Source organism: Agelaius tricolor, unplaced genomic scaffold (assembly GCF_023055355.1).
Source record: "Agelaius tricolor isolate 1412-34295 unplaced genomic scaffold, bAgeTri1.0.p SCAF_17, whole genome shotgun sequence".
NCBI classification, from domain to species: domain Eukaryota; kingdom Metazoa; phylum Chordata; class Aves; order Passeriformes; family Icteridae; genus Agelaius; species Agelaius tricolor.
Genome location: NW_027269277.1, coordinates 13,011,286 through 13,034,639, shown reverse-complemented (window position 1 = coordinate 13,034,639; position 23,354 = coordinate 13,011,286). Strand labels below are relative to the sequence as shown.

The following is a 23,354-nucleotide window of genomic DNA, read 5'->3' as shown; positions in this document are numbered from 1 at the left end:
CTCACTTATCTGGCTACCATATATTTCTGGTTGATACTATACTCAGTTTCTCTTTAATTATTCCATCTGCCAGAAGAGTGTGATGCATTTTAGAAGCTGGTTGGTTTAGTTGTTGAAGCGTTGAGTTTTGGAACTGAATGGGATGACATATTCTTCATTTAGCAGAACGGGCTAAGAAGAATTACATACCCCAAGTGATAAGCTTGGAACTGCTAAAGAAATGCCAAAATCCAATTTTTTTCCTCTCTCTAGTTGTCTAAACATCTATTAGTCTCTTGAAGGGAACTCATAAATCCTGCAAATTTAGTTTCTCTGAAACCAACTCTAACAGTTGTCCTTCCTACTAATCATGTTTTATATCAATTTTATATTTTTCAATATTCAATAAACATGTCTTCTGCTTACTGTACTTGTTAGAAAGTATCTGCAGTATAGGCTGTATGAGGACAGTTATTAATCAGCCATTTCAGATGGCTGTAGGGTTAGTTTAGTAAGTGTATCCATTTATCTTTTTTATGTTTTCTTCTTTGTCCTTTCCATTTATCCAATATGGAATTTCTTTTGTCCTTTTTGGTTTATTTCTACCAGGGTATGTCAAAAAGGAATTTAACATGTAAAAAATGAAAAAAAAACCCCCAAACACAACAAACAAACAAACAAAAAAAAAACCAACAAAACCCAAACTACCCAATAGCTGAAAGAAAGAAAGCATACCACCCTTTGGGTTTCATTCATGAAAAGATCTTTGCATTACATCTACTTAAATCTGCATTAAAAAATAACAATAGAATGCATTATCTAGCAGTGATTCTTTAAAGCAGTGGATAATTTACACATTAAAGTGAAATGTAGGTTTAAAAGCAGGAGTGTAGGATTGAATTAGAGTGAAGAGTCAGAATGATATAGTCCTGTATGAAAATGGTCTCAGTTTCCTGGGGGTATTGTCCTTCTGGTGTAATGAGACTTGCAGATAACAATCAGGGACTGTGGATAGATCAAGGCACAGCGATACATTGAGAATGGCACAGCAAGTAATGGCTCTGGGGAAACAAATGAATGTGTCTGCTAGATAAACAGCATTAAAAGTTTCTGTTCATTGCCAAAGTCCAGGCCTCTAGAGATTAATAATCCCTGAAAAATGGCATGTTGGGTTTGAATGGCAAGGTTTTGGTAGCAGGGGGGTGCAGGGGTGGAAGCTGGAAGCTTCCCCCATTTCCAGCAGAGCCAATGCCAACCTCCAGGATGGACCATGGACCTGCCACCAGCCAGGCTGAGCCCAGCACTGACAGTGGCAGTGCCTCAGGCATAACAGATTGTAGAAAGGGAAAAAACTGCTGTGCAACAGCAGCTGGAAGAGAGGAGCAGGAGTCTGTGAGAGGAGCAGCCCTGCAGACAGGCAGGGCAGTGCAGGAGGAGGGGCAGGAGGTGCTCAGGGTGCCGGAGCAGAGGTTCCCCTGCAGCCCCTGGTGCTGCCATGGAGAGGCAGCTGTGCCCTGCAGCACAGGGGGGGCCTGGCAGCAGGGATGTGCCCAAAGGAGGCTGTGAGCCCATGGGAAGGCTGTGCTGGTAGAGAGAAAAGCCCATGCTAGAGCAGGTTTGCTGCCAGGACTTGTGACCCCATGGGGGACCCACACTGTGCATGGAGGATGTTCCCACAGAGGGGTGCACTCTGGAACAGTTCCTGAAGAGCTGCAATCTGTAGGAAGGCCAAGTTGAAGAAGTTCATGAGGGGCTGGCTCCTGCAGGAGGGACCCCTTGCTGGAAGAAGAGGGGAAGCATGGGAGGAGTCCTCCTCCTGAGGAGGAAGAACCTGCAGAGACAATGTGCAGTGAACTGACCATCATCCCCATCTCCCTGCACCACTCCGAGGGGGGAGGCAGAGAAAATTGTCAGTGAAGTCCAGCCCAGGAAGAAGGGAAGAGTGGGAGAAAAGGTGTTTCATCATTTGGTTTTATTTCTCATTGTCCTACTCTGATTTCATTGGCAATACTTTGAATTGATTTCCCCAAATCAAGTCTGCTTTGCCCATGACAGTAATTGCTGAGTGATCTCTCCCTGTCCTTTTCTCGACCCATAAGCCTGCTTTACATTTTCTCTGTCCTGTCCAGATGAAGAGAGGAGAGATAGAGCAGCTTTGGTGGGCACCTGGCATCCAGACAAGGTCAACCCCTCACAAATACTAACTTTTAGAAGATTTTTTTTTTAAATCCATGCTGCAGTTGTACTTTTATGGGTTCACATATTGCGGGGAGGCACTGGCCGTTTATCAGGATGCTAATGACTGGTAGTTATGTGTCCATGTACTTTGTAACCACTGGGTTGCCCAACAACAGAGGCCACTGGAAGACAGATGACTCACAAACCAGTTTAAAGATCTCCTTCACTTTTTCTTTTTAAGGGCACCATCAGGCTTCAAATATTCTAAAATTTTCACATTGGGATTGTTGTCCCCTATTTAAAATTCCATGTGTCAGGAGGCTTCCATGATTTACTGGTAGTTTTCAAACAAAAAAACCCCTTCCTAACAGACCTTCCATTGATTGCTAGAGTTATTTAAAGGCTAACAATAAAAAATCATAGACTTCAAGCCCCATCAAGGCAAAAAGGAAACAATAATTGCAATTTGCAAGCCTCCTGCCATGGGTAAAGGAGCAGGGGCTGGCAGAAAGGAAGATCTGAGATTTTAATGGCTGCTGCAGCAGGTCAGGGGAGATGTGCCAGTTCATTCCTACATCATCCCATGATAAGACAATTTGCCAAGGTGAAAAGATGGGTGTGAGGATCAAAAATGGGGGTATGAACTGGCAGGTTCCCAGCTTGGAAAATGTTTGGTCTGCCTTTGGACACTAACAAGTGTGACGTTCCATCAAACCTCAAACAAGCACCTCCTCTTCTTGCTATTGTTCACTTTGCATTCTCAGTTTGATAAGGTACTAGAAAGGAAATTGGTGGTGCCCCAAACTGAGAATGAAACATGGACAATTTTCTCCAGTTTTAGCAGTCTCAGAGCTGAATTTCTCTTCTGATTTAGAAACACTTGTAGGTGTATGTGGACTAATCCCTGTGAGACAATGTGGAAATACAAGAGGACATGAAAGAGCAGCTGACTGCCAAACTTTATGATGGATGAGCCTGAAAGTCATTTGTTCTACTCTAGAATCACAAAGAAGCACTAATACGTACACATGTGGACTTTACTTACCTCTGGTCTGATTTTGCTGTTGTTGAAGTGAAAGAGAGTTTTCCCTTTGACTTTGCTGAGGTGTAGATTTGGCCCATTGCACATAAAGTTAATTCATTAAATGTAATTCTTTATCGTTTCTCCTTTTTTTCAGAATGCTTGAGGATGATCTAAAACTCAGCAGTGATGAAGATGATAATGAACAGGTAAATACATCTAATATAGGTGCATAGACCATTTAAACTAACAAAGTTATTTCATTGGTTGGATCTGTTTGTGTGTTGACATACTATATTTGCATGAAAAGCATTTTGGTGTGCTGCAGAATCCATTAGCTTAAACCTTGTTTGCTTCCTTCTCATTAGAGGAAACAATCTCAAAGAGGAATGTGTTTCAGTTTTGCTGGTTCACTTTGTGATGTGGATTAAACTAAGCCAAAATATGACTTACTAACCTTTGAATGAGAGTCCACACAGAGCATCACCCAGGAACAGCCACTGTGTTCTGAATCTCTGTCCTCCATTGTACCAAGCTAACTGTGGAACAGCCTCCCCTTGCTTTGCACCCATTTTCTGAATTGATGAGCTTTTTGGAAATGTGTGTAAGAGGACTACATAAGAGCACCAACACAACTCCAGAGTTTGTTTGCACTTTGCAATCCATTTATACAAGCCCACACAAGAAAATTTGGTCTGTAAGTTTTTGTTCCAGTCAGAGAGTAAAGGGTTGGGAGTCCACAGTAATTCAGTGACTCCTGTTTGTGAAAGGGAAAGCCCTCAGCACGTAGCTCTAAATCAATACTGAAAGTTTCTCCACGTACTTGGGATATTAATGAAGAATCATTTTCAGAAAACTGGCTCATGTCATTCTCTATCCTTCCCACTTTATAAATATTTATGTATAATGCTAGGAAAGAAAGCTGGTGAAATTCATATTCTCAACATTCTTATCAGAAAAAAAATGAAACTTTGTGTTAAATTCATCCTTCATTTTACTTTATATATGCAATAGGCTCAAATGTTTAAATGTCTGCAATAGAGAGAAAGGTAATGCTATAATTCAGCCTAAGATCATCTGTTCAGTCTGGGAAATGTTAATTATAGGCCAATCGTTCTTTCTTATTTATTTTTAAACCACCTAAATGTTCTCCTTCAGCCTACCTCATCCATCCTTAGGGTCATGCCAGGAAAGATTTACCTTCTGGTGAAAGTTGACCCCTTAGTCATACAAGTCAGTATTTTTTAGCACTGGCAAGACTTGCAATGTCTTCTGAAGCCAAAGGGTCAAAATCCTTGTGCAATGCAGTGTTGTGCAAACATGGTGACTAATGACACCATAAGATTTGCAAATTTGCCCGAATGGTCCTGTAAAATGACATTGTGATCCTGAGATGCCTAAAATACAGAAATGGAAATATATTGTCAGGTAGCAGTTACTGTTGTTTTCCCACAGTAACAGTTTTCTTGTGACTTAAGTAGAATTTATAGAGTTTATACAGTTCATACTGCTAGGCTGAAATCCCTTATCACTGGTGAATGGAGAAGTAATGGCCTGGACCAGTGTTTGCTGACATCAAATGAAAAATCAAATGACTGACTTGAGCAGATGTCATCTCTGATGTTAATCCCAAGCAGGAAAGAGCTCAGTGCTCAGAGAGGTCCTGACAGCTCTGGAGCCCTCCCTGCTGTCAGTGTGGGACGTGCCTCTCACCAAGCAGCATCCTGAGGGTGAGCAGTGTCCCTGCTGCCAGGCCAGGGCTGCAGCCTGGGCCCTTCTGTGGTGGGGATGTGGAGCTGCAGGAAGCCTCAGACTGCTCCAAAGCTCCTCGTGTCTTCCCAGAATACATTCACAGCACGGGCTGCAGACAAACAAGAGAGCACCAAAGGGACCTTTCATAGAGTTTCTCAACATTTTGTATTACTTAGAAAATTTTTTGATTTTTTTCTCATACAATCATTTCATTTAGAAAGTATCTTCTAAGATCATCAAGTCCAACTCTTAAACTGAGCACTACCAAGCCCACCACTGACTGCCCAATTTGGTGTCACCTATTAAGTGACCTGTATCCTTAGGGATTCCAAATAAAGCAACTGGACACAACTGGACACAAGTGAGTGCACAGTGAGAACATTTCTTAAATGCCCTGCACTTCAAGGGAACCTTCAGCTCTCCTGTGTAGCCCATATATGTATGTTTGCATCTCTTCTATTTGTTTTACAAATAGAGTATAGACAAAATTATACAGCTCGCTCAGGAGTTATACATTCCTCATTCAGGAATTTAGGTTTCCTAAATTAATGACTGTGTCTGCCTTTATATTTTTGTCAGGCTAAGGCCTTGCAATGCTGAGCAGCAGGACTCTGCTGCATCTCTCATTCATTACACTTCAGCAGCCTCTGCCACATCTCTTTAAGGAGAGTGGATTGGAAATTGGAAGAAAGGTTGATCTGGCCCACTGGTCAGACACATAAACAACAAAAAAGTAACTTCAAGGGCTTTTTCAACATAAATATTTTGCAGTCAAGTGACCGTTGTTATTCAGGTGTACACGTGTGCTCATTCTGGCAGAGAGAGAAAAGATTAAAACTCTTGGCTTAAAACCATTCTAGAAGTTTATGCAGCATTTATATAAGGAAATGGAATCACTGTCTTTACAGTCTTTATGATTTTTTCTGCTATAAGCCTGCAGCCAGTGTGAAGCATGAGCTGGCATTTACTCACTTTTATTCAAAAAACCCCAACACAGTACATAAAAGTCGAGTTTGTATCCTCTATTTCTACTCTAATTTTAAGGAAATCAAAATTCTTTGGAACAGTGGTCAGCAGGGAGCCCTAGAATTTCTCCTCTGAGAATTACTATGGACCCTTCAGTTTTTACAGGACAGTAGTGACACTGATCCATAACTGTACTTGGAAAGCAACTTTTAGTGAAAGGCTGTAGAATGTGGGGAGAGTTTGATCTATCAGCCCATGTTCTGAGACTAGCAGTAGTTCATTTGTCAAGGTGGAAGATTGTTAGAAGCATGGCTGCAGGAAACAAAGCTCTTCTGTTTGCTCCCTCACTCCTGTGAACGAGCACCCTTATTTATGAACTGTATTGCATTTACTCAGGGGGCTGTGGGCCTTTACTGTTTCAGGTGTTACAGATCTCCTTCCTTTTCTCCCCACTGCTGAGGAGGAGCACAACCACACAATAGCTCCAGTCAGTCATGTAACTGAGAAGTTGAGCTTCATTTCTGGATAGGAACTAGCAGGTTGAAGTCAATGGAAGGTATTTATTCTACAGATAGCATCAGCAAGGCTGTTACTGATTGTGCTGCCCAGTTTTGGCATTCCCTTTTCAAACAGAATTTTGAATAACTGGAAATTGCTCCTAAAAGTTATAAACATGATTTGGAGAACATAAGAGCATAATGTAAGTGTTATGTTTATTTTGGTTAAGGCGCACATGATGATAGCCTAGCAACATATCACCAAGAAAATGATGAAGGAGACTGTACACTTTAATTTCACCCCAGGGGGCTTAAGAGACTTCAGCAACTGAGAGCTGACTGCAAATTCAGCCTCCTAGTGTCAAAGTGCTGCAAATTGCATGGAAACTTTGTAGGTTCTTTTCCTTTTAGCCTTCTGGCAGCTGAGGGCTTGATGCAGAAATGGTTGAGTGAATTTCCTTGGGCTGCAACCTGCAGGAAGCCCGGTGAGATTGTGGGTGCCTTCAGATTTCAAATGTAGAGGTAAAGTACCCTAGAGATATGGAGAAGTTTGAGAAAGGAGTTTGTTTTGTGAGGATGAGTGTTTGGGCTATTTTTGAGATTTCTAGGGCTAAAGCGATGCCTAGGGCTGTTACAACTAGGGCAGTTATTTTAATGGAGAGAGGTATGGTTGTTGGACAGGTTTTTGTGGGGATGATAAATGAGGTGATGAGGAATCCTGCTAGGATGCCTCCTGGTGCAAGGCGAGTGCATTGTCATTTTTTGGACCATGTAGGTCATTGCAGTAGAGCGTGGGGCAAGTTACAATCACTGCACCCCAAACTCCTGTCAGCACCTTCTGGTGCAGCAGTGAGGGGCTGCATTTATCCACACCTGTAAACACAACCTGCACTACACCTGTAAACACAGCCTGCACCTACACCTGTAAACACAACCTGCACCTACACCTGTAAACACAACCTGCACCACACCTGTAAACACAACCTGCACCTACACCTGTAAACACAACCTGCACTACACCTGTAAACACAACCTGCACTACACCTGTAAACACAGCCTGCACCTACACCTGTAAACACAAGCACAGTGCCTCCAGTGCAGACACTGTGGAGCTGGCCATGTGACCCATGCTTTGTCCCATAGACAAAATGCTGATTCTCACGTCTCATTGTGGGTGATTTGGGATTAAAGACGCACAGAAAACGATGGGTTAGATCTGGAATCAATTTTCATTTACAGCTGAGAAGCAGTTATTGATGCTGCGCTCACAGTTCAATAAAAGATCTAAAGATATAGACCTTGTGTTTCTCTTCCAATATAAGCAGCATAATCAGTGTCAAATGTTTTTACAAAGAAAATTGTATTGACAGTTTTATTAAAATTGCTGTCTTTAAAGTTTTAAGTTATCCACAATTTGACCTACTTGAATGGTTTTTTAATATGTACACTGACCAACCCAATAGATTTTTATGTCACATATTTATAATATCAGGTACACATCTCTTTAAATGTATTATTTGAGAGGTACTGTAACATGTAAGCATTGCTTGGATTGTGAACCCTATTGGTGTTGTCAATTGGCACATGCATCAGTATTGCATTCAGCATGGCACAGGACGTTCAGACTGGCTGCAGGAGGTACAATCAAAGCAGATGACAGACATGCTATTAGTAAACCAGGAGATGACAAGGCATTTCAGAGATGCTAATGTTAACACTCTTCTCTGAGAAAGGACCCACCTTTTTCGATGGCTTTATTACTCTGTTAAAAAAGTACATCAGAAATTAGGAAGAGTAGTGAAGATTTTTAATTAGTAGCTCAGTTCAGCTGAAAGAGCTTAGATAAAACACAGGTTAGTATTTTTGTTCTCTAAAACACCTCTGTATAATTCAAATAAGCTTTGAGCTCAAAGGCATCCAAATGAGTTGTGCCTGGATACAGTATTTTAAGTAGCTGTGGTGTACCCAATTTTCTTTAACCAGCTCCTCTTTGTTCTTCTGCCTAAGGAATAGTCCTGTTAACCTTTTAAATGTGTACTTAATTTAAAGCACATTGCAAGTGTTCTGTGTGTTTTTGAACCAAAGAAACTTTGATACTAGTTACAGACCTGCTCCATTTTCAGTATTTCATGTATGTAGTGGTTTTGGCAGAACAAATCAATAAGATATTTTTCTTTTCTACTTGATTTTTTTTTCTTCTCCCCTTAGTGATTGCCATTTTTCTGAAAGCCCTAGAAACACAAGACATGCATGCAGTCTGTGGCCCTGCTCTATTGTTTGTATTTTACATAAACATAATTCTTTTTTGCTAGGCTAGTATTAGGTAATTAAATTCAAAATGTTTGACTTTTTAGCTGAGCCTTAAAAGGTAATCAGCCATAAGCTGAGCTTTGTATTCTTATAATACATGCTGAGCTTTCAATGCCTTTATTCAAGTTCAATTTTTAGAATTTATGAAGTTCTAAAGCATAATATGCCTTCATTGTATCATGTAAACATTTTTTAAAGTGCAACAGTGATCACTTTCCTTGTAACAATAGATATCCTTACTTGTTGTATTTTTTCCCATTTTTTAGCTGGATCCTGAACAAGCTGTTTACCTCCCCAAGGTTTCTCTACATTTCCATTTACTTTGTTATCAGCAGAAAAGCTGAAGAACAGCTCTTCAGTAATGACATCAATACTGCACACACAGTGAGAGAGGTCATCTTGTCAAAGCTATAGAAAAATCAGATGGATTAGGAAGAAACTAGGTGCAAAATAACTTTGATAGAGTCTTTTAATGTAAACAGTTTATCTGTCATTGGGTTCCATTGAAATCCCAGAGTGGTGCAGCATCAGCTGTAGCCACAGCAGTGTATGCTTGATAAAGAGCACACATTCCAGTGTCTAAGATTTGCAGTCATGCTTTATAATTGTAGGGAAATGTTTTCATTAAGCCATTAATGAAAACAGAAGCTATTAGAATAATACAGTCATTCTCCAACCTTGTCAGTCTCTAACCATGAAAAATCCATTCATGGATATATGTCCCTTCTTGCTACCTCAGTCCATTTTAATTGTTATTCAAATTATTTTATTGTGCACAAGACTGGTTGAAACAACAATATATCAGCTGTGTGAGTTAATACTCCAGCTTGAATTAGGCAAATCTTTGGTGCTAAGAGATTTGATGACTGAGGTATCTAAGGTTAAAATTCACATGGTGATGATGTAGGTTCATATCATTTGTTTATTATCATCAGAAGCTTTCAGTAGCCACCCTGAGATCTGGGCTGAGCTGTCTGCAAAAAGCATAGCACACCACTAAAGCACAAAGTGTTATCAAAAGCTTTTAACTTGTTCAGAGTCACAAAATCACAAGTAATTTTTTTTCACACATGTTGTTATTGTGGAGGTCATCCATCAGTGAGGAAGGGGATTAATACAAGCAGGAAGAATGGTTGCACAGGAGTAGAGATCAACAAGAAGGACTCTGCCCCTGGAGCTTGCAGCTGTGCTCTTGCCTGGGCTCTGGGGCAGCACCTGCCCAGACCAGCACAGGAGCTGGAGGAACCCCATCCTTCCCACGTCACCTTTTCCAAGTGTTTCCATGGCTTGAGACTGGCAGCTCAGTGTCAAAAACCCTCCACCACAGTAAAGAAAAAATAGAGGAAGAGAAATGCTGGCAGGCAGACAGCCCTAATGAAGTGGGAATGACATGCCTTAGCTGAAAAGTTTCACATGTGCATCTTCAAGAAGCTTTCTCCTCTCTTCCCCACAAGTGAGCAGGCACTCCATAATCCCCCAGCACTCTAACAGGGGCTGCTCTTGGGTTCACTTCTGCCACCAGCCTGAGGCTACCAAGCTCTGTCAGCCCCACTGTCAGACACAATTCCTGTGAGAGAGAAGCTTTAGAACCCCTGATGCCTCTGTCACTACTTTAAAAGAGGTCATTCCTCAGTACAGCCATGAGAGCCTGATGCTGGAGATCTGCCAGCCTTTTTGGGATGGGACAGAAGAGGGAGATGAGGCTTTCAGTCCACAGGATGGGCAATGTACTCTGTGTGTGTGTGCATGGCTGCACACAATTTTTTTAAAGGAGTCTTTATTATAAGCATGAGGAAAATATATTTCACCAGAACCTCTTGCTATGTATGCTACTTATGCAAAAGCCCTGTAGTGTTTTGGCAACAAAGCAGAGGCAGCAGCAGGTGAGAGAATTGATCAACCCCAGCATTGTTGTTGCTAAGAGAAAAGCCAGCCTTGGCCATACTGTCCTGTAAAATAAATCTGAAGTCTGTGATACCTGCAGGCCATCTCAGTGCTCAACACTCACTAATCTGACCACACAGGACACATTTATCTCCCTTTTCTCCTCAGAAGGAGAGTGGGACTTTTATCATGAATGTCTCGTGAAGCATTTTGGTGAAGAAAGTGTATGGTTTTCTTACACTGGCCATCCGCAGCACTGCTCTTCTGTAAAAGCCTAAGCAACTGTCTATGAACTTCAAAATCTGAATTCCTGGGAGTTTTTTACTGTGATAGAGGATAGTGCTAGCACTGGGTTTGAGACAGGGAGCAAAAGGCTGAAGGAGGGACTCATAGGTGACCAGAAAAACCATAAAGTAGGTGCTGGAAAGGGCATGATAAATCCAGTAATTAGCCTCTGTCAGCCAGAATAAGGAGAGAAGTGAAAGTTGATCTCTCCTGGAGGTATTCCAGAAAGAGAACAGTAATGAAAGCTAAACACCTTAATTTTTCTTAGGATGAATTCATCTGCCACTGCAAGGTTTGCTGGGGTTGTAGGTGCTCTATTCTGTGCTGGCAGGATGAATCTTCCCTGCACACAGGGACAGGTCAGGACCACAGTGTGACAGTGCAATTGATTTGAGCAGGGTGTTCTTGTGGAGAGTGTGCTTGCTTTTCAAAATTCCCAATTTCATGGCAATATTATTAAGTCTAATTCTTGGAACTGTGCAATTTAATAATCAGTCATCTGAGCAATGTACTGAACCAGACCAAAGTCAGCAAAGAGTTATTTCACATGTGTTTACCTCTGTTGTCTGCTTGTAATAAATTTAATATTCAGTATAGATGTAATGTTCAATATAAATTAAAATCCTCAAAGTCTTTATTTCCTGCACAGGAAATAAATGGGACAGCAGCACCATCAGTTCACTGCCACTGTGGGTACTCTGTGACTCTGCCCTTTTGCTTCTCAATTCTAGGGAACTATTCATTTACTTAAAAAAGGAGAAGACTAAGGACAGGTTGGATTCCCAAAGAAATGAGAAAAAGGTCTTTATCACAAAGGGAAACCTAAGGGCATAAACTGCAAATGAGCAGGGGCACAAGGGGCTGTATCTGGAGGTGTCTGCCTGTCCATTGTGGCAGAGCAGGTGAACATTGCAAAAGTAGCAATCAGGCACTGAACTGTGAAACTACACCTTGTACAGAGAGAGAGAAAGACCTAAATAATAAGACCACAAAATATCAGAATTCTTCAGATAAGTTCCAGGGATTCAAAAGATTCTCCTGCTAGAACTGGGAAACTGAACAATACTCAGATTGTGGTGGCTGTCTGCTGCTGGACAGTAAGGTCACAGCATATTCTTTGAAACAAGCCTTTTGCTGCTTATTCCTTGAAGGAAGTTTGGGAAAAACTTTTTGTTTCTCTTAAAAAGAATTCTCGACCTTTTCTATGTTTCTTCTGCCTCTTCAATTTTTTAGTCATGTGATTAACTCGATGAAGTACAGCTATGGAGTAAACAAAGCAAGGAATGGATTTTTTTATTATTTGTTAACCTTCTGGAGGGTTGAACCAAACACACATTTTAGAATAATCATCAGTAAGTATGACAATGGCAAATACTGAGTTTTGGTTACCAATAGATCTTTTCTATTTTCACAATAGGATTATCATCCACTAAGCCTTGGTCATTTGTGATCAGTTTGTAACAAAATAATTTCCAGGAAATGATGTTTCAAACCACAAATTCAATGTGGATCTTTTTTCTTAAAAATGGACCATTCAGTACAGTTTTCCAAATTTCTGTCACCAGGGATGTATAGTTGTTTTCCAAATAAAACAATTCTTAGGGAAAATCAGGTCTAGCTCTAGAAAGAGTTCCATTCTCTGCCATAGTTGGTACTCTAAGAACCCTTATATCTGTTAGGTTTTGTGAGACACTGGTGGGCTTTGTTACATTAACTTGACAGTCACAGAATTCCAGGGTTGGAAGGGATCTCAGGAGATCATCAAGTCCAACTCCCCTGACAAGGCAGAGTCACCTGGGGTAGGTTACAATGATTCTTAGGACTGCAAAAGCAGAATCAGTAGAATTTGTAATGTCATGTTTCTCCTTTGTTGGATTGAGGACTCAAAATTAGTACAAATGGCAGCTTCTCATCAAGAGCACTTTTATGGGAAAGGAAGACACTGTTTCAAGCCTCTTTTGTCAAGGTACATCAGTATTGAAGTCCTAAAATAAGCAAACATGTTCTGTGAGTTATCTTTGCAGCAGGGCTGCTCACTGACAGATAGCTGTAGCAATTTCTATTGTAAAGTTCACCGAAGACACTGAGTAAACTGAAACCTGTGTGGTGAGAGCAACAATGCTCACAGTATCCACAGTGGCTAATTTAAACCAGCTCAGATATGTCTACACAAGCAGCCAAGCACTCCTCAGAGTGCAGTGTGTACTCGCAGTGTGTGTAGCTCTTTTCTGTTTAAAAAAAAAATTATAGAATAGTTCTTGAAGAATTGGAAGTGGCCACATTTGTTATTGCACACTTTCTTAGTTTGATTTACACCATTACACTGATGGAAAACAGGGTTTTGGAAAAAACTGCTGATAGAAGCCCAAATATTTCCATGTTGTTGCTCAATTGAAAACAGTTCATGTTTATCAAGGGTGAAGGTGATTCCTAAACCACAGACAGACTGGTTTAGATTTGGTCACTTAAACTCTTTTTTTTTGTTTTACCCAACTTCCACTGCAACAATTGAAATGAAATTTTCAGTATTTCAAGTACTGCTGAGCATCTCCCTGTGAAGCCATGAAGGTTACTGCATTGCTCAAAGCAATGATGGGAGCTCTCTGTGCCTCATGCACAGCGAGGGCTCAGTGAACCATTCTGATTTGCTGATACCACATGCTTGATATTACAATAAATGGGTTTTGGCTAATCCATTCCACACATTTGAATCCTGAGGGGAAAATACTCATTTTTTAAACTGTGACATGAGGAGGACAGTATCTTTTCCATTGGTTTTGGTCCTGTTTTGATACAGTAACATTGGCCTTTTTGTCCTCGAGGTGAGACTGACTGGGAACATCACACACGGAATCTCAAATGCAAGGTTGCCAACTTCATGTCAAAGGCAATTAGCAAGAAAGAAATACAATCTCCTCTGTTGACATTAGGGGACAGGTAGAGGAGAATGTAAGCAATGAAGTAAAGAATAAAAAAAAATGAGGAACACAACACACATATTTATACATACACATACTTATCCTTCAGGCCTTGGGTTTTGGCTTTCTGATTCCAAGCACAATTCTGGATGGTTTGTTTGCTGCACACCATATTCTCCTCCTCCAGAGGAGGTCCAACTGTATTTAGCATCAACTGCATCATCAGAGAATCAGAGCACAGCACAGTCAGTTGTGGTTCTCAGTTGGTTACTTAGGATCATAGAGAAGGCATTCTGTATAAATAAGAGCATGGTATAATTTCCAAAACAAATTATAATCTAGGAGGAGATATAAACTATATATATAAAACTTAACTAATGTGAAAAGTATCTTTGTTTTTACTGTACTGTTGAATCGAGTCTCTGAGGAGCCTCTTCTATACCTACAGCACAGGAGAAGAGTGGTGGATTATAAACTTATTTATATAGTCACTTGGCTGTTCACCCAAGCAGGCAGAGCTGGTCAGAAACTATGAAATAAACCTGAGTTAGAGTTGCAGCCACTCATGGAAAAAGGGGGAAAGTTTGAGCATGAAGGCCTGCCTTCTTCTGGCAGCCCATTCAATGGCATGAAGTGTCCTCTGTCTCATCCTAAGAGATACTCTGAGGCTCAGCAATTGCCTTCTTAGCTGGCTCACCAGTGCTTCTGAATCAAGAGGGTGAAGGGGCATTCTTGGAAAAAATCTTTTGTCTAATCCCACTTTCTCAAAATCAAATAGTTTTCAATGAAAATTCTGGATTTTCAGTTATGCAATGAAAAATACTTTTTTTCTTTGGATAGCAGACCTTTTGCCTGTAACACTTCACCAAAAATATAATTTGCATTTTGCAGATGCCAATTATTTTAATTGGTTATTTTTGAGCCATCCCCTTGTCAGTTCATTCATCTCTCCTTTGTGATGTAGGAAAGTTGTACTGACTGGAATACTTTTTCTGGTTCATTCAATCCAAAAGCCAGTCAGGTAATAGATAGTGATGAATAAAAGCATTGTTTTTACATTTTTAGTCCTTGTTCATAATCTAGAAGTAGTTTGTGCTTATTCCCGTGTTTAATCTTTTGTGTAATAATTGAATACCTTCTAACAAAGTATTTTTATGGGTAAATCACATTACAGAACAAGTACAGCACAGTGCAGGTGCCTCTTCAGCTAATGGTAAAACAAGTAGTACCAAAATCAGGTGTAGAGGTAGGAGTCATTCACAGCTACAAGAATCAGGTAAAACATCCCTGGGCAAAATCTCTCTGATGGATGAGCCTCTGTGTCTCACAGCTTTTCTCACATTCCTCGTCTTCTTCCTTCTTATTCAACACTGGAGTCAGCTGTTGAAATAAGGTCTTAGGGAGCAGAAGCACAATTATTCAGAGGCCATAATTGTTAAAAAAAAATCAGAAGAAAATTACAAATTAAAGTGGAATGATTGTCTGGTTCACTCCAACTTCCATTTTCTAATCATCCTAAATTATTTTAATGCATGTTTTCAAGCTCAAAATTAGCAAAGATCCCATGATGTAATTCTCCTAACACCCATTGAATATTTCATTGTACCAGTCCAATTTCATTTCAATCTTTGGCAGCAGCATCTGTCACTCAGGGCACATATATGGGGGTTTAGGGACCTCCCACCTGTTCTGTTTCTAGATAGTACTTTTAATACATGAAGTTCAGGAGTCATTGTGAAGTTAAAACCAATTTCTTACTTGTAAAGGCCTAGGAATATAAGATTAAAAAAATTACTCTTAAAACATGTTTGTCTTTGAAATATCTTAAATTAATAATCAAAAGCTTGCATCAAGTCTAAAACAAATCAAACTCAGTGGTGAAGATGAGAAACAGGAATTATTAACTGAGTAGCGAGGCTGATGGAGGCTCAATGAGATCATTTTGTTCAAAGATTAAAGGCGATGAACACTGAAATAGTTGAGGAGGATAGCTATGAACACATCTGACTAGAGCTGCTAAATTCAGTAATGATCAAAAGTTAATTATCAAAGCAGAGAGAACTACTCAACACAGACAATTTGAGTCAATAGCTAAGCAGCCGAGAAAAGAAGTAATTTGGAAGAAGTATTTTCCTATAATGAAGTTATATAAAAGACGTACATTTCAAAGAAACCTGCCTAAAACAAGATTGCATTCTTCCTGATCAGAGAAAAATAATTAGCTCTAATTGACAGACCTGCTGCACACCAAATATTTTCAAACAATACGTTTCTGCATCAAAGCCTAATGTGTAGAGTTACTCAATGTCACTTTGATTTTGCCTTCCTTTATCTTCTGCCACTGGGCATGCTCATGATATCGCAACAAATACACTTTGAAAAATGAATGAGCAGCACCTACAAAACAAATAAAAACAGAAGGACAGATTCTGCATTTCTTTCTCTGATGGAATCCCTGATGTATTGTGTGCTGTGTTTAACATCACCCTGATCCCACTCAAAGTGAATCCTTTGTAACAGGAAATGACCACTTGTCTCATGATCCAGCATTAAACTGGGCTGGCATGTAGATTAACCCAAGTGCTTGTAATGGTTTTTCAGTCTTGTATTAGCAAGCATATGTGTGAAGGGCACTGTTCCTCCAGCATGTATCTCTTCTTAAGAGTTAGGAAGGTGTGATTTTCTGGTAACAAAGGGGAAAAAAAGGTGGAAATTCTCCATGTAAAAATCTAGGGAAATATGTATGCTAGAATGTTCGCAGCCCAAGAAAACAAAATATATCTGTAGTTCTTTCTTCCTGAAACTGCTACCTTTCTTTCAGGGTAATGGTTGCGATAGACATAGCTAAGTGGCCAAAAATCAAACACGTAGTTTAGACTCTGCTTTTTAATATTCTGTGACTTTGACATTGCCAGTTCTCACTCTCTGAAATATCTTCATCTTCTTTAATCTTTCATGTAAACAGTTTAGCTCACACCATCATGCATGTGCTCTCCAGAATATATTCTGCTGTACTTTGTATTAAATCAACTGCATTATCATTATTTACTTGTGATCCTAGACACTCTCCTCTCTCCTGTTTCCTCTTCTTTATCTGTGTTTTGATACCTGTTTTTGTGTAGTGATTTTTTGAATAATTCAGGGAAGAACCTTGATTTAGATGCAAGTTTCACATGCTTGAACTCAGAATTGTTAAAGTCCAGCTATTTGGTATATAGAAGAGTCAAGGAAAATACCACTCTATAGTAAAAAAATATTCTGACATTGTGGAAGAATGTTTTTGAGCTTTAAAAATAATTTTAGTTTCCTGCAGGATGGGACTGAAACTTGGATTTTAGTAGGAAGTTTGGGAAACTAAAATGCCATTTTTGATGATGTTTGAGTTATTTTTAAATTAAGCATTTGTGTGTTGTTACATGTAGTTTATTACTTAGGAAGTTTCTTAATAGCATGCTTCTGACTCTGCATTTGCAGAGAACTATTGGAAAAAGACACAATCACATTATCTCACTGTTGAGGCAGGGACCCCATTTCATCATAAGCTTGTTTGAGAAGGCATAATTAGGCTTGGGTTTCTCTCAATTACTTGTGCAATCTGAAGTTGAACATTTCCTGAGGTTTAAGTGTTTTATTTAGCACCCCTACTGTACAATTAATGTAATTGATTCCTATCATGCATTCGTTGATTTATTCTTTAGATGGAAAATATAATCCAAATGAAACAAACATATTTTTCTTTACAAGCTGGGAGCCAGCCCAGAGGATTGCTGTTACACCACCCAAGCTCTCACAAGCTCTCATTCTTTCTCCCAAATTTTAAACTCATTATTAGGGATTTTCATGGATTTAAATGCAGATATTACCTTTGCTATGATGGGAGGCAAAAGTGCCAAAAGAGCAGGTATTTTGAAAAACTAGCCCCATCATAGAGCTCAAGGGAAAATTCATTCTGGCAAAATTTGGTACCCAGTTGTGCGGTCCCAGAGGTTTCAAAAGTCTGTAATTTTTCATAAAGGATTTAATTTGTCAAGGGCTTATATGAGCATTTTTCTGAACCACTAATATTCACACTTCCTACATATGAACCATTTTATTTCCATCCCTAAGTATAGCAGAGGTTAAAGTTCCTCACCATAACCCTTCTCCTAAATGTCGGCAGGCTTTGTAAAAATACCTCTGGAGGTAATTAGGCACTAAAACTTTCCTTTCTATAATGGGTTTATGGATCAGTTGTCTTAATTCTGCCTTTCACTACTCTCTGTGCTTGTAATCTCACCAACCATCTGACCACTTTCCACATTTAAATCTATTACAGCCTTGTTCTGCAAACACCAGGAGGAATTCTCCGAAATGATACAACACCAGCTTTCTCTGCCAGTTATATTTCCATCCCTCTTCCTTTAAAATATTATTTACCTATTCCCAACAAAACAAGAGAGGGATGCAAGGTCGGTTCAGATTACATAATTATGGCAGAGAAGCATTAAAGGGAAGAGTCTCCCCTAGCATCTCGAGCAGCTTAAGCGGTGTGACAGACTGGCGCGGCGCTGCCATCGCTGCCCCCAGCTGTGTTGCTTAGCAACATTTTAATTCAAGAAGAATCGAAGGAGATGAAATCCCCGTGGAGAGGGAAACAGAAATAAGAGGGCCGTTGACAGATGATCTGAGTTGTTTCTTCTAATATACTGTGAAGATCACTGGCTCTTTTCATGAATGATAAATGGACTGTACACAGATCAATGGGTTCAGCAATAAACTGGAACCAGGCTCCATGTCTGAGGTGGTGCAGGCCGAGGGGCCCAAAGATTTACTCATTTAGATGATTTGGAGTGTGTTTTCTCAAAGGTTTCACAAGAGGAAATTGATCTGAACATTTGGTCATCTCTTGCCCTTTTCTGTTGCTGGTGAATAAAAACAGTTTTGGAAATGGAATCCGTTCTTCCCTCTATTTCTTCCTGTTGTTGTTCTTGCTCCTGATAGGGACAGATAGCTTGTGACAAAGGGGCCAGACCTCAGAGTGGGAAATGAAGTTACAGCCCTAAATGAGCAGTTGCTAAAGACTGGTGGCCATTAAAAGTAAACAAACCCCACTGATATCACAAACTGGGGCAGGAGCATTTCAGACCCAGCACTATCTCTCTGAATGGTCCCACAGCCTGGGATGTTGCTAGTGAAGAGCTCCATGAGCTGATGTTTGCTTGCTTTGGTGTGGCTCTTGCTTAATGATTTGTTTCCCCCACCCCTCTTGTGTTTACAGGCTGCCGAAAAAACAAAATTGAGAAACATTCCTGTAAAGTAAGTTATTTTTATATCCCTTTGAAAATGCAAGTTTAATGACACTGTTGTATACAATGACTAAAAAGACAGTAAGAGGGGTGATGAAGGAGATAATAGAATTCATGTTGCCCCTAATCATAGTAGTAAAAAGGTCAGTATCATTGAGGAAAGCTTTCGATTTCTCTTGTGTCCCTAGTGATTGCACTCCTCAAGTTTCATCCAGTTTCCATAAATTAATGTGTTGTCTATGAATAGCTGCCAAATAATCACAATCATGCTCAATACATAGTGCTTCTAGCCTTGGGGAGGTTTGTAAATGCAAAAAAGATTATGATTTTTAATTGCAATCCTCAAGAAGGTCTGACGGGGGAAATAACTAGCAATGTGCCAAAAAATTTCTGGGCACATGGGAATCTTTTGCACCTATGTATCAAGGCTTTGCTATCCTGTTGATTAAGAGCTCTTTCTCCCTCTGTGCATGTGCCCTCTTGCACCATACATACATGCATGTTTCTGCTCTTTGCACAGAGCTTTGTGAAGGATGAGCAAGCTACCAGGGAGCAATTTCAAGGGCATTTTATGATAAGTTCTTAAATCTTAGGGCACTAGCAGCAACACTCAACCATATATCATTGAATTAAGGAAGTTGCTGTATAGATGTCCTGGCTCTTTGAGAAAAGGCATTTTCAGTTAAAGCTAACAGCATCAGTTATTCTGTTTAAATAATGAATACTCCAGTCCTAATGGGCTCTTATGTAGCAATAAAAACACGTATTTAAACTTCAGTAGGTATTCATAGCAGTTTAACTATGTCCCAGTAACTGTATATTCCTGTTAAAGACAGAGTTCCTATTTTTTTTTAGTAGTTTGCTGATAATGCTGACTTTTAGACTGGAGTGGGTTTGTGTTTGTAAGAACATGCACTGACAGGACTCCCCAGTCATTGTGTTCTAGCACAATAACAGAAGAGTACAGTTCTATTTGTCACTTGGATTCCATCATGTATAGTCATTTACACCTTATAAAGTGAACACAGAATGTGTATGAACAGTCCTTGGAGTGATTAGGGGATATGTCAGATGAACATAAATCACTCTCTCCTTATGTTTCATTCAGTCTGATAAAAATTAGAAATAGGATCCAGCAAGGACCTGATAGCATGTGAAACTTGTAATAAGACAAGGGACCTTTCTTGCCTATAGGGCTAGTTCAAATTCAGTGCAAGCTGAATTAAAGTCATTGTTAGCTGGGGGTTGTTTAATAGAGAGTGAAATGAGCTGTGTTTTCATCTCACATTATACAGGATCCAGGAGTTGCAAGGTGATGAAATTCCTGGGGAACAGCTCCAAAATAATAATTTATCATTCATACACTTTTTTTATATATTTTGAGTCAAATTCTCAAGAATTACTCAACTGAATTGTATCTTCCCACTTATAACGGAGGCATTGAGCACTGCAATTATTAAACAGAATGTATGTGCCACTGATGCCAAATTAATCCACCAGAAAGATTTGGGAGCTGGGGGGAAAGGGTGATTTAGGTTAAGATATTTTTTATAGGACTTGAGTAAGGGCAATATTTTGAGATGGAAGAAGGCCAGATGGACAGTCTCACTCTTTGCACTTACATGTGTGTATTTCACCCTGTCATGTTTCCCCCAACTGGTTGTTTAACTTCTCCTTGACTATGTTCATGGTGGCAGCTTCAATTAGTACCCTAGGGGATCCATTATACACATTAATTACACTGTGCATAACAAAGCAGCTGAAAAATCTGCCTAGTTTTGTTCAGTGACATGTAACTATTTAAGGTACCTGTGTACAATTATGATTGTATGCTAAAGCTCTCCAGGTAAAAGAAAGAATAGTGTCTTTAAGATAGCAGTAGTAGCCATGGATTGCATTTATGTAGAAGTGTCAGAGCCACACTTAGTACAGCTCAGGCTTGGCCAGCTTTTAGTAGCTGCTTTTGTAGCTCTCAAATGTCAAGGAGAATTTCACTTGAATTTTAATGTTCTTCAGTTATGCAAAATAAAGTTAGTAGCTTCCATTGTCATAAGGGCTGAAAGCTGTACAGATTCCTTCTACCATATGTGACTTATCACATACATTTTTAAAAACACATTTTTATTATTAAGACATATGTGATAGTACACTTCTGCAAATGTGAATTGCTTTTGGCTAAAAGCCATGCACTAATAAGTAGACTTGAATCTAACTGCATTTGACATCTGCTATAATATATATTTTTTTATATATATAAATATATATATAAAATATTCGCAGTTGTCATTAGCATAAAAAATTTCCTTGTTTTTACCTTATGCTGACATAGTTCTTGTGTTCCAAAACTGAAGCAAAAATGACTTCCTTTTAAAGACTGTAGGTTATATAAAGTCCTTGGACAGAGCCAATAGTGCCACCATTTAATGTATTAGTTTAGGAGCACAATGAAGATTTCTATAGAAATGGTCTATTTACTTTTCATTGCTCAGTTCATTAACGTTGCTAGTGTAATATTTGGTAGGAGTTTTACTGTTCTTTTCTGTTCTCTGGAATCCCTACAGCATTAAATAAGGCAGAAATACAAGGAAAGAGGGAAAAACAAGGAAGTTTTCTTTTTGCAGTTCAGTAAGGCAGCCAAGCAGCTGGTTTCTCAATGTCCAAGGGGATGTTGGTGCTCAGACTATCTTGTGGGAGCTTCCTGATGGCCCAAGTAGGTGCAGTGGCACTTGGCTGCTTCAGAAAGAAGGCTTGGCTTCAATTCCATGGTGCTTGTAGTACTGGAAGGCACAAGGCATTCTCAGAACTCATCTTTATGTATTGGTAGCATCATCTTACATAATATTACTATAAATAAGCACTCAGAAAATAGCTAAGAAATCTCTGTATCTGCAGAACTGATTTTTTTTTTCCCCAAAAGCACAAGACCCTTTTCTGAGGGTGTATGACACCAAGGTGTGCCCCATACCTGCTGAATCCATTCAATTTAACTAATTTATGCTCTCCTGGCCTTGTTATGGAAGGAGTACTTGCTCTCTCCCATTGTTTTTAGCCATGTTTACACTGAGAGTCTGTGGTACAAAAGGGGTTCCTGGATGTAAAGTCCTACATGCTTATTTACTTGCTGGTCCTTATCAAGCTATTCCTATACCTGCATCTGAAAGAGGTAACATGACTTAAACAATTTTACTCTATGGAGGGTTTCTGATTTCTAAAGATCTGTTACATGAGAGAAGGTTTTGAATTAGGGAAGATCCAGAGGAATTAATCTTTTATAACCCATTATTTGATGCAAGAGGGGAAGAACAGTGATATCACTAAAACCCCGCAATAGCTTTGTTCTGAAACCCAGATTTCTTTCTGAACTTGTGTGGACAATGGGAGCTCACATCAGCATAAAACTTGGAGGAATCATGTTCATGTTGACTTGGTTCACATCACTTGTCCTGAGGTGGGCTGAGCTGCAGGATCCCCCCATATCCAGGGTAGTCCCCACTCTCAAGGACAAATGCACTTGGCTTGGCAGCCTCCACACTAACGTGGTCTGGAGGTCAACCAGCCCAGGGCTTCATCTCTGCCAGCAGCAGAAGGTGAGGGGCAAAGAACAGCAATTACAGAGACCTCCTCCCACCTTCCTGCACACAGTGTTTTGCACTTCCACAAACACACATCCTGTGTTTAGGAGGCACCAGTGGACTTACTTTCCATGCAAAGTCTTCCATGAAGTCAGTTTATACCTCCTGTCACCACAACATTGTGTGACACTGAGCACCACAGTGTGGGGAAAAACAATCTTTTTGTTTGTTTTAAACCCTTTTCCTCATATTTTCACTGGAATCCACTCAAGTAGTTGTTCTTTCAGAAAAGAGCAAATGATGAGTCACTGTTCTTCATTCCTGATATTACATCCCTCTGTTGTATAGACCAAGGAGTCTTCCTACTCCAGATCCACTTACAATGTGGATTAGCCCACCAGTGAACTATACAGACACAAGGCAAGTCTCCCTGCAATTGGAAAGGAAGACTCTATGTCCACTGTGTTGGGCAGAAACAGTGTTAGGAACATAAACATGTTCTTTTCAGGTTTTCCATACAAAGAGATGAGTTACTTGCATGGCAATGCCCTTCTGACTATGGACTGGATATAATGTCACTCTAAACAAATGTCTCAGATTACAGTTGTTTGTGAAAATGGCCAGATGGATTCCTTGGGAAAATGTGGGCAGGTGAGAGAATGGTTTGGCTAAAACTTGATGTCATCCAACACTATAAAATGCAAGGG

The 23,354-nt window shown here is 39.8% G+C and overlaps 1 protein-coding gene across 5 annotated transcripts in view; it reads left to right on the top strand.

Moving 5' to 3' along the window:
• Positions 1 to 23,354, top strand: part of AFF2 (ALF transcription elongation factor 2) — a 332,765-nt gene that overhangs the window by 233,379 nt on the left and 76,032 nt on the right. For all 5 annotated transcript variants that reach the window (XM_071442529.1, XM_071442527.1, XM_071442528.1 and 2 more), the window contains exons 8-9: positions 3,336 to 3,387; positions 19,048 to 19,085. In XM_071442529.1, coding sequence (XP_071298630.1) covers positions 3,336 to 3,387; positions 19,048 to 19,085 — 90 coding nt within the window. The remainder of the gene's footprint in view (positions 1 to 3,335; positions 3,388 to 19,047; positions 19,086 to 23,354) is intronic.